Source organism: Hevea brasiliensis, unplaced genomic scaffold (genome assembly GCF_030052815.1).
Source record: "Hevea brasiliensis isolate MT/VB/25A 57/8 unplaced genomic scaffold, ASM3005281v1 Scaf233, whole genome shotgun sequence".
Classification (NCBI taxonomy): Eukaryota; Viridiplantae; Streptophyta; class Magnoliopsida; order Malpighiales; family Euphorbiaceae; genus Hevea; species Hevea brasiliensis.
In genome coordinates, this window is record NW_026614733.1 from 32264 (window position 1) to 44940 (window position 12677).

Sequence of the window (12677 nt, forward strand, 5' to 3'; positions counted from 1 at the left end):
AGACTCATTTTAGGTTCGGTAGTAGATTTCTTTCTTAGATTATATTAAATTATAAACAATGAAACTATTAAATCAATCTTATGTCTATGGAGTAATGATCATCACACTCGAAGAGCTATTTTTTTGCACAACTCTTTGTTATTTTATTTATTTTTTTTTTTTGCCAAGGTTTTAACCTAAATGGGTATGTTTAGGTTCTCTCTTCCATTTTATCTCGTACGAAATTAACCAAATTAAGATACCCAATATGTACATGTACTTGCTGTAGAAATTATTGAAAGGGAAGTTTAATTTCATGTGCTCAATCAACAAAGATCTGCAAAAACAAATTGCAAGGCCAGCCGTTGGATGGAAACACAGGTTATCAATAACAAGTCAGTGGGTTGGACCCACCATTTGATTTGCTTGCCAATGTAGTAACATGGGGTGTTTGTTTCTTAGTCACCCCCAAAATATTATTTTAATTCACCTGTGATTTTCAGGCTGTCTTTTTTTTTATTATTTATTTATTTTAAACTTTGCTTCAATTATGATTTCAATTCTATATTTTACCATTATAGAAAGAATTTTCATATTATGAACTAAATTCACTTCAGGTTTAATATTCTTGAATTTATCAAATTCACATAAAAGAATGAATATTTAAAGTTATTATTGAAAGATAAATTGAAGAGTAAACTTAATATAATTTGAATATAGAAATAAGATTAATCAAATATTAAAATATGTGAGTTATTTTAAGTTAGTAAGTGTTAATATGTGAGAGTCATTGTTGTGTACCAATGAGTGAGTTATTATTCATGTATTTGAAGGATAATGAGTGGAAATAAAAGTTAAAAGGTCAATTTGTTTTTTATTTAATGGATTAAATAATAATTTGTAAGCTAAATAGTGAGTGATAATTTAATTATTTTTATTATAAAAATTATTAATTCTTAAAATATATAGATAGGAAAACTCGAATGCGAGATATATTTACTCTTTAATTGGTAGAAAGGGCAAAGTTTAGTGCTATATATTTATATACTTATTATGAGTTACGATATAGAGTTATATAGAGTTAATAATTTAAATGCATAAGATCCAATTATTTTATGATATTTTTTGTATTTGGGATATTTAAAAAAATGATTAACAAAAAATAATTTTTGATCAAAAGAAAAATTAAATCATTATTAAAGAAAATAACTTTATCTTTTTTTTTTAAAAATAATTTTTATTTTTTATACTTTGATAATCTGACTAAAATATAAAAATAATTATAAATATATGATATAAATATATATCGATAATTTAATATTATAACTAAATAATGAAAAATATTTTAATATTAAAAAATATTTTTCATGAAAAATATTCACATATAAATTATTTTTCCAAAAATAGATGGAGCCTTAATACTTTTATATTCTTTTGCTTATTATAATTGTTTTTTTATATCATATGATTTTAAAATATATAGAAGTAGTCAAATTTAATTTCATGATGAATTATTCAGTAAATACGACATGATTTATTTATAAAAATAATTAAATTTTTATGTGTTAAGAGTATTATTTTTTAATACTCTTATATATATTATATATTTCTCCAATCCAATAGGGAAATATCGGTGCATATACACTTAGTCGAAGAATATATATTTTTCTTTCCGCATTAGTCCAAGAAATTTTAACCATAAATACCAAAAACTTTTTATTACAAAATAAAGCAGAAAAAGAAGAAAAACAAGGTAAAAAAAAAGTTATAAATACGAAATTACAATGAAAATAATGATTGAATTTTTTTTTTTCATCCGCCCAAAACCTTAAAGTACTTTTGTACTTATGCACAATCCCACGCCTCTCTCTCTCTCTCTCTCTCTCTCTCTCTCTCTCTCTCTCTCATTGTCATATCCGGCTATAAGCTATATCAATAGTTCCCACAGTTTCCACATCAAACCCATAATCAGCACGCCTCTACCAGCCCACAATCACCCTCTCTTCTCCTTCCCCACATCATCCACATTCCTCTCCTTCTCTCTATATATCATAACTCCAAAATATAATCTCTCTCTCTCTCTCTCTCTCTTTATAATGTCCATAAACCAGTTCTCTGCAGACGTTCCAGAAACTCTGTGGTGGGCTCAACAACACCACCACCACCACCACCGACAGTCCATCATGGAACCAAACCCAAACGCTCCTTCCTCTAAACCACACAAGCTCCCTATCTCAAACCCCAATTCTTCTTGGCCTTCCCACCTCTACCCTCACTATCACCACCTCCATCCCATGTTCTCTCCCCATAACCCCAGTCTCAGTTTCAATCTCAACCACGGGGACGATGAAGAACAAGACCCTGAAGAAGAGCCACCCCTCAAGCGACAAGAACAACAAGTTCACCAAGAACTGGAAAAAGAACCCATGTTCGAGAAACCCTTAACACCAAGCGACGTTGGGAAGCTTAACCGTTTAGTAATACCAAAACAGTATGCGGAGAAATATTTCCCTCTGGGCGGTGACTCGGTTGATAAAGTTCTTTTACTGAGTTTCGAGGACGAATTAGGCAAGTTCTGGAGGTTCAGGTATTCTTATTGGAGCAGTAGCCAGAGCTATGTATTAACAAAAGGGTGGAGCAGGTATGTGAAGGAGAAGCAACTCGATGCAGGCGACATCGTTTTATTCGAACGACACCGTATGGATAGTGAGAGGCTGTTTATAGGGTGGAGGAGGAGAGGGGATAACAGCGGCAGTGGAGTGGTGGTGCAGGGTAGCAGTGGTGGGGTGTGGAGTAGGGGATTGTATTCTTCTTCTTCTTCATCTGGGCACCAACCTTATCAACATGGCCATGGGGCTAACCTTACTGCTTGTGTCCCACATCAACCTGAGGGTCTCCATGCAGGTATAAATTTTTTTTTTTGAATTATTTAATATTTTTTAAATGGGATTTCGAACATTGGATACGAGCATTAAAGTGCGTGAGAAACACCTTCCAATTAGTTTGGAGGAATGTGGTTGGATTCTGCTTAGTTTCAGAGCTTGTCTTCAGTATTTTATCATTTAATCTCTATTACCATACTGTTTAGCGCGTGATGCACCAGCTCTATTTCTTCATCAAATCCATTTTCTCTATAAATCCCATCTCTCAAATGAATCGCATTGTTAATTTGCATTTCTCATTTTTGATAAATCAAGGGTTAATTAAAAGCTTAATCTTCTTCATTAGAAGTGTTTATTTTTAAGGGATATTAAAATTATATGTTTTCAGGGTCTGGTGTGCAGAACCAGATAATACCGTTGGGGAACTCAAAGAGGCTGAGGCTATTTGGAGTGAACTTGGAGTTCCAACTTGATGAATCGGAACCATCCACACCAGATGGTTCGTCTTTTTCGAGCCAGGGTCCAACGCAACAGCAACTCTACAGCTTTCACTCAGCTTATTCTTCTTCTTCAAATAGCAGCCATGGTCACATGGTAAGCTACATGTAGCTTTTATATCATATGAATATGCTTAAAAGAGAAGTATTAGGCTCCTTATCTACTCTGTATAGTTTTGATTTAGCTGTTTCTTATAATGAGACAAACCCTAGCATATGTTGAAATCGCATTAAGCTTAATTTTGAAGCTTAATATTGAGAAAAATATTATTCTAAAAACATTTATTAAAAATTTTTAAATTCATCATATTTTAAAAATTATTAAAGTAATTTTTTCAAATAAATTTTAAACTATATTCAAAATAATAATTTAATAAAAATAATTTCAATCTCAAATTTTAAGAATAATTGGTTCAGGAACTAACCGACAAATAATAATAACTATATAGTTAGAGAAATAATTAATAATTAATGGGTTTGATTAGTGGAGTCCTAAGATGCATGCTTAACATCTAATTTTTTGAAGAAAAATTTTTATTTAGATTCATATATTATAAATTTAAAATATAAATATATAAAATTTATATATTGATGCATTATTGTTATAACTGGGATAAGGAAGCAAAAAATATAAAAATAAAAATTGATGGTAAACAAGATTCATTGACACATTATATGAATTAGAACAGTATGATAATTATGAATTCTTTAATTTTTTATTTATTCTGGGTATTCATAAAAATTAGTGTGATTTTAACAGGATATAACTTTATCAAGAGATGTCAACCAGACGAGAAATCATCGAGGATAAGATCTGTGGATGTGACGTTCCTCGATTTGACTTAATTGAACACTCCCCTATCTCCCTTCCCTACCCCTTCCTCCACTTGGAAGGTGAGAAAGATTTTATGAAAAATATTTCTTTCTTTATATATATATATATATATATATATATAAGAAATCCCTGAATTTCAGGTGCAAAGTTCAAGCCAGGTAGAAAAGAGGGGAGTGGAAAAAAAAAATGGAGAAAATTTTAGAAGGGGGGAAAAGCCAAAGGGATGAGAGATGGGGTCCAATGAAGACAGAAAGGAGTAGAGGGGACAAATGGTGACATAAGGAAATTGCCAAATGGGAAAATTTTTGAGTGGGTTGGGAATTGAAATTGAGGGAGGAATCTATTTAGACACTGTTGAGATTCTGCCTGAAGATTTTTCATAAGGTATCATAATCATAATGGAAGAGGGTGGTATGGTGGTGGATGGATGGATTGACGGGTGGGTGATGGCCGGCCTTCAATTCATGGATGGCAGCCAAGTAATGTAGTTGCCTCTCTCTCTCTCTCTCTCTCTCTCTCTCTCTACATGTCAATTTATCCAAACATCAAGCAAAGGCAAAGCTGTTTTTCATGCTTCATCATTGTTTCTCTTATGTAATTGTAAGTTGTTGCAAGTCAGGAAAAAAGCAAACTTTTTCAGTGGCAGGTTTCAGCTTCAACTTTATGGGCTTTGGGCAGTTAAGCAGGTTCAAATATCTTTAAATAAATTAACCACTTTAGGCTTTTATTTTCTCAGAAAAGAAAATTTATGTGAAGGCTGAAGACAAGCAGAGCACTATCTGATAAATGATTAAGGATCCATTTCCAAGGTCTTTTCAAACATCCTAATCAGCAACAAATCCAATCTGTGTAACAGAACTGAGTACAGCAAGTGCATATTGTCAATTCAGAACAAAATATATGCTCATACTATTGTGGGCTTATAAAAGAAGAGAGAAGAGATCAGGTATCAAATATTGCAGTCCACCAATTAGAAATAGCTTTTAAAGTATTAAAGCAAAGCTTAGACAACAGATCACTTTGCACAGCATCATGGACCACAGCCTTGTCGCTTGTGACCACATGTTCAATACAACTTGCAAATGAAGTGAAAAGATTGATATAATTGATCAATAAATTAACAAAAGAATAGCAGAGATATGTGCATTACCTGAGAGGGAATGACCAGAAACAGTGTCAAGTGATTGTCAGGGCTAAAAAAGATTGGGACAGGAGATACCATTGACCTCTACTTGTGAAGGTGTCGAATGTTTAGTGCTCTGCAAGTGGGAGGAGGGACGTAAATATGTGTTGAGTGTTGTGATCATTATCATAAAGGCAGTGGCCAATCAAAGGAATGAAGGGACTTGTCCTGTAAGAATAATTTCAACCATGCATGACCAAGTACAGTAAACATATAGAAACACCATGAGAGTATATTTCTTTATCCCACTTAGCTTTTCCTCTTATCAGGCTTTTTGCTTTTTCAGCCATGGGTGAACCTCACATTTACCTTCCTTTGGCACCTGCGAAAGAAAACAGAACCTATATTACAATCCCCTAAGAATTAAAACTATCTAAATAGAACATTAAAAGCTGAGCATGTCTGTATCCACTAATCACCAAAAATACCACCCAGAAATATACCCTTAGTTCTTGAAAATAACATTTCATCTCATAATAGGAACAGATATGTATTATCTGCGGACAAGAAACATATCAATTTCTTAGTCCCAAGGCTCCATCACTGATAGGCATAAACATATCAGTTACTAGTCGTGGAGTGCTAATCACAATATCATATCCCTGAGAAGACTTGAAGTAAAAAGCCATGTGCTTGAAAAGACTTGAGCAAAACCAGTCGTCAAGCAGCAGGTGGGATGTGGAAACCCCACTAACAATATCACTTAAAAAATAAGCTCACAAGCAATTTCTCACTAATAGTAAACTCTGCTCTAAAACAGTAGAGGAGGGGAGACTAATACCTCAAATTGTTTTCTTGTGATCATTAAAGCAACTTTTTCATTAAAAGGATATTACTATGCAGTTCATTGAAAGTGGGATAAGAGCCAATTTCTAATCCAGGAGACAGAAGCTGTATGGTCCATCCAGTTTTCCACATTATGCAAGTCATAATCAATCATCTCACCCTCCTTATTTTTTTCTCATTCATTGCGCTTAATGCATTCTCCCTTCACTATTATAAGCCAATGTGTCTGCCTGTACATGTTCTCCACAAAACAGTCAGCTACAATATGTCCATAACTAATGTATCTTAAGTAGAACTTTTTCGCTTCAAAGTTCAGTAACAGCAATAAATTCCTTCTATTAAGTGCTTAGGGATCATTCCACAGCAGCAAGATCACCTAAAAGCAAACTGATAAGAAGAGGAAGCATCTGAAAACATAAATCTTGATATTTTCTTAAAGGTATGCATGCTCAGCCCACTCTCAAATAGTAGAGTAGTCAAAATTTTGTTCCAGAATTATAAAATAATAATAATAAAAAAAATCCTGAATTCTCCTGCATTGGATGAGAGATTCAGACAGTTCAGCAGAGAAGGCAACACCAGAAAGGATGTAAAAGAGGAACTAAAATTGAGATAACAAAAAGCAAATCAAAAGTAATTTGAGAGGCTCCCAAAAGCTTCTCAACTAGTTTGAAAATGATGTGTACTTCTAAAATCCTGTTGTTTGTCTTCCCTTAGTCCATTGACATAAAGAAAAGATAATTTTGTATACAACATTCTGTGATGGAGCTAAAGCCAGCAATTATCAGGCAACAACGAGTTTTCACTTCGCACAGGCAATTTCAATTCAACAGCAGAAAATCTCATATAAGTAATCCTCAGCCACATTAATCAATATAGTTTTCTCATAAGTAAAAAAAACTTGAGCTTTCATTCGCCTCCACAACAAAATGAACATCATTGTCAGAAAACCTAAAATTAGAAGAATAAAGCATCAAGGAGTGCTAGAACATGATGAGACAAACTCAAATCAACAAGATAAAAAATCTTAGTGCTGTCTACGAGTTCTTAAGTCTCCACAAGGAAATTATATACAAAAAGTCTTCAGTGTATTCATAGTTCTCAGACTTGGCTTAATGTACAATTGAATCCATGTAAGATAATGAAGCGACCTTGTTACTTCTTGCACTCTTTTTCGCTAGAGCAGCAACTTGTCACAATTAAAAAGGACTATTACTTGCATGCGCTGATACGCAAGAAAAATTTGCATGGCTTCAGAGTAATGAGCAATCAAGTCTGCTTCTTGGCTGTTCCATCCTCCTGTTGAGATTTAGATTCTTCTTTCTTCTCCCTGACCTGCTGGACACCTTCTTGATATCCTTCTATAAAACTTTTGAGAGCATCTCTATATGCTGAAGCTCTTGTCATGTACACCCGCTGCAAAGCAGGCCTTAATGTCTCCATACCTCCTCTTGCAGCCACCGCTGTTAATTTAATTTCCAGCAGAAAAGAACATTGAATGTTAAGAGTTTAATGCAAGAACCCGTAGGTTCACAGAAAGAAATGAAGATAGATCAAAACATTAAAGAGACTCCATTTCTCCTTACATCTCTAGTAGGACGAGGAGGAAGAGGAGTTTAGCAGTAAAATTTTTTATATAATTCTTAATGTTTTACACATTGAATTTCCTAAAAACATAATACTTTTGTGGCATATAGCACATAACATGCTTGTTGGGTGCCTAAGCAAAAATAGCTCCTTTTCCACAACAAAATCCTCAGATATGTGCATCTCACCATTCACCATAAAAGAATGTTTGTATACAGCCAATAGTGATGCATGGTTTATTACCCAGTAAATTACAAACACAAGGAGACATCTAGAAAAAAATTCACTAACTCAACACTCAAAATAGATGCCTTGAAAAATTTTAATGGCTGGAAAGATACCAACTAGAGATTTCCAAAAAATCGCTCCCCCAATAGCCAGAGCGTCTAATTCCAAATTACCAATTTCAAGGACCAGAAGAAAAGAGCAGAAGATAAAAATAGCCTACGGCCACCTTAGTTAGACCACGTGTTTGAATCGCTAAACAGAGATTCATTGAGAATGAAAAAGAGCAAGGCTGTATATGGATGACTTATCAAAATCCACTTGTGTCTTCTGAGAAGGAGCATTTAAGAGTCTTGCCTATTGTTCCAAGAGTCTTGCTTCATTAATTAGGTTTCTAAATTTTAAAACTTATTAAGTTGTGGAAGCATTTGACTCTCTAGGAATGTGTGTTTGTATTAAGTGTTGAACTTGAAAGTTTTTTTTTAATCCTATAAAAATGTAATGTTAAGGATGTCTTAATCAATTATATAAAATCTCAGTTCTTTTACTTTTTGGAGGATTCTAGAATTTATTTTCCTCATTGATTCCAGGATGTTTGAGGCTTAGGCATGTTCTAGCTTTGTTAGTGTGCTTCTTTCGTTTGTCAACTTCTATTGCCATCCTCATCATGCTTCTACCCTTTCTAACCTCTAAAAGAAACTAATTAATAATTGATAACACCAATCACATTGGTCAAGACACAAGAATGAGGGTTCTCACCAAGATCTTCAAATACTGAGGGCTCTTTCTCTGGTGTTGAAGTGCTCTTTCTCCCACTGGATCTGTCTTCAGTTCCTTCCTTCTTACAGTCGTTTGGCCGAAGATCAGGACCAATATCCCGTACCCAGCTAGCAGCATAAAGTCTTGAGGCCTCCCTCAACACCTGAAGCACAAATGGATAACGCACTTACTACTTGAATCATTAAGCAAAAACCTTATCACCTTAGCTTTCTCCATTTTACTCTAGTTGCGAAACTTTTACAGCTTCAATAACAAATAAATTCATGCAACAAAGGTACGAAATGTACTCAGTTTAAAAGCTTAACTAAATTAAACACTATCCATGTCAAGCAAAATCCCAAGAAAATTATTTGACAAAGCTAAAAATCCCAAATGCCCATTAATAAACCACAAACAAAACACTAAAAAGACATCAAATTTATAACTTAATTCATAACTACTGAAGCTTCGGCAACAAATTAAAAGATAGATTATATAAGTTAAAGCAGAAGAAAGGAAAGAAGTAGTTATACTAGAAAGCGCTCGTGCCAAGTCAGTTTGCGACGCTTTTTGAGATGAGGGGGTCTGGCAGAGATGAAGGAAATGCTATTTCTTTCAGATCGTAGCGAATGTAATCGTACATCTTTCTGCACACCACTCTTAGTTTCATTCCGATAAGAATAAACACCAAACCAGAGGTGCGATTCTCTAATCAAGAATTCTTGGCCCTTCCAGCCGCTCTATAGATGGACAGAAAAGCCACAGCAATTAATTTATTTTCACTACCTTATTAGAGACGGCGAGGCGAGACCACATGGCAACGGCAGAGGCGAGGAGGGGTCAAATTATGAAGACGGCATAATTGGAAAAATAAATTGCTAAAAAATGCTGGAATAGCAACTATTTACCAAAATGACGTGGGTGAGAGGTAGATTCAAAGTATAACTAGTATCTAAATAGGTAAAAAATGAAAAAAAAAATTGATTTATTTAAAATGTCTAACAGATAATTAAAAAAAGTGCTGGATGCTATCCATAATTGTGACAATTTGGACAGGTCAATTGGGTGCTATCAATTCTAGCATCTAGGTGCAAGGACATAACATCATGCAACTAGACGCTATCTTGGGTGGCATCTAGTTGCAAATGACATAACCCATGCAGTTGGGCGCTACCATGGGTAGCGTCTAGCAGGGTAGTCACCTCCCTCGGGGCCGTAGTCACTTCTCTAAGGCAGTACAATGGCAAGAAGACTCTACTATTTATAGCGTCTAGTAGTGTGTAGCTTCGGTTTGACTAAGTCACTCAACCCTCACCTTTTATATGCCTCTCCCTCTCCCTTTCATTTTATGCACTGGCTAAACCTCTTGTCACGACCCAAAATTCTGAACCATAACTGGCGCATAATTTAAATATTCTTAAATCATACAAGTCTTATCAGAATATATTGAATAAATACATTATCACTTACTAATCCCAAAAAATAGAAAAAATCTAAATAAACAAAATGCTGAATAAACATCATAAATATTCCATAAGTAAATTGCGAAGTCTCTACAGATTTTAAATAAAAACTTAAACTGTTCAATAAACTAAACTAATTATAAGCCCGAGAAAATATGAAAGATTGTCCCTCTCTAAAAATAGATCAATATTTGGATCACCGCGAATTTTATTGATCTGAAACAGATAACAGATAGAGAAAACGTGGTTTGAGCTAAATGCTCAGTGAATGATAATTATAGCACACAATGGAATAAAAACAGGCAGACACTTGATTAATTTCACAATAAATTTTCTATTTAATAAAATCATGCTCATGCTGTTAAAATCATTAATAAAATAATTTCATAAAACATATATATAAAAGAAATTCATTCAATAAAAATTTTATGGTATAGTGCACTAGGGTGATGATACCCCACATCACCAAAGGCCAGATGGTAAGCGCGCTACCAGATATTAGATATCTTCCTCTGTCTTCACAGATATCAATGTATGTGATACTAATGCAAACCATAAACTGCAATGATGCATGACTCGACAATGCAACCTAATACCGTGATAATCTACACGGTAGGGCCAGATAACAGAAACAGATACTGAGCACAGGTACCAATTCAAAACAGAAAATCAATTTGTACAAATCAATCAAAATCAATAAAAAATTTCAGATAGCAAATAATAACTGATAGTGCAATTTCAATAGTTTATTTCAATAATTTCAGAGAGTCAATAATCTCAAATCAATTCAGTGTAAACATCGATAAATTTTATAGTCAAATATCAATCAATATAAATACATTAAAGGCCTGTTCCTGTAATCCTAATGGCTCTAATGCAGAAATAGTTGACAAAATCAATTATTTAATCAAAATCGAAATAAAATTCAATAATAAAATAAAACTCTAAAAAATCACATATAAAATAATTGTTAAAATATTAATTTAAAATTTTATTTAATAACAAACTTAATGCTAAGAAATTTTAAAAGGGACTAAAACGGTACCATGTACTATAATTACCACTCACCTGGAACCTCTAAGACAATAGTTATTTTCAATGGATGAGAAACAATTTTAACTGATAGATTGAATATTCGAATCTCTTACACACCTAAAATACAAAAGAGAAATATTAAATAACAATAAAATAAAATAATATATATATATATATATTGGAGGATGAATCAGGCACGCACGCACAGCAACAATGAACAACCCTCTTTTACATATATATATGTACATTGAATTCAGTGGATGAACAGGGACGGTCTCAATGAACGTAGATGAAGAAACGACCCAGACAAAACTCTCTCTTATATATATATATATATATATATATATATATATAATCTAAATTCAAGGTTATTATCTCACAGTACTCATGATCAACCTAATTCAATATCAATGATTAAAGAAGAAAAAAAAATGAATTTCTAGAGTAGTTATAACAAATCAAGGAAAAAAAATAAAATCAAATTCACCCATTATTGAACAAAGAATGAGAATTTTTACCTTGAAAATAGAATTGAAGGTGATAAATAGAGAAGTAAAATTTAGGGATTCTCTGTGCACATTAGATTATAAATTGTAAATTTATATATATATAAGATTATTAAAATACCTGTTGAGTATATTTGATAGAAAAAAAGAGGTGACAAACAGGTTTTGAGAGCAAAGTTTAGCAGAAGAGATGATTAGGGTATATATATTTCAAAAGTTCTATTAGGTGTAGAATATGATAAGAGTTATTATTGAATTGGGTTGTTCAGATTACAGATATATATTTAATTTCAAAAAATTATATATATATATATAGGCCATCCAATAAAATATTCTTTATCTTATTTTATTTTATTTTATTTCTAGATAAATATTTTAAATTATTGTTTTGTTAGATAATTAAAATAAATAAATAAATAGATAAATATTGGGTTCCCACATATTTTCCCCCTCAAAAGAAATTCGGTCTCCGAATTTAAACAGACAAAATTCTAACCTGAAGAATGAAATAAGAGGAGATTTTTGGCTTGCATTTCAGATTTTGTCTCCCATGTGGTCTCACTACTTGTGTGATTATGTCACAAGACTTTGACCAAAGCCACTTCCCTAGACTGAAGTTTCCTAATTTGTCGATCTAAAATCTTTACTGGTTGCTCATTATATGACATATCATCCTTAAATTGTATGGTTTGAGGTTGCAAAGTATGAGATGGATCTGATACATACTTCATAAGCATAGAAATATGGAAAACTGAATGTACATGTGCAAAACCAGGTGGAAGGACTAAACGGTAAGCAACTACTCCAATTCTCTCCAAAATTTCAAATGGACCAACAAAACGAGGGCTAAGCTTCCCTTCTTTCCAAACCTCATGATTTCTTTCATAGGTGAAACTCTCAGAAATACATGATCACCAACTATAAACTCTACATCTTTACG

General features: G+C 33.1%; 1 protein-coding gene and 1 pseudogene across 1 annotated transcript; one reads left to right on the forward strand and one right to left on the reverse strand.

Annotated features, from left to right (window-relative positions):
* Window positions 1–2060: 2060 nt before the first annotated feature.
* On the forward strand, window positions 2061–4701 carry LOC131176746 (B3 domain-containing protein At2g36080-like). Its single transcript, XM_058141805.1, has 3 exons — window positions 2061–2883; window positions 3250–3455; window positions 4119–4701. Exons 1-3 carry the CDS (start codon window positions 2076–2078, stop codon window positions 4167–4169), a joined length of 1065 nt encoding a protein of 354 aa, XP_057997788.1. The 5' UTR covers window positions 2061–2075; the 3' UTR covers window positions 4170–4701.
* Window positions 4702–7053: 2352 nt separating this feature from the next.
* On the reverse strand, window positions 7054–9609 carry LOC110638970 (uncharacterized; annotated as a pseudogene).
* Window positions 9610–12677: the final 3068 nt, after the last annotated feature.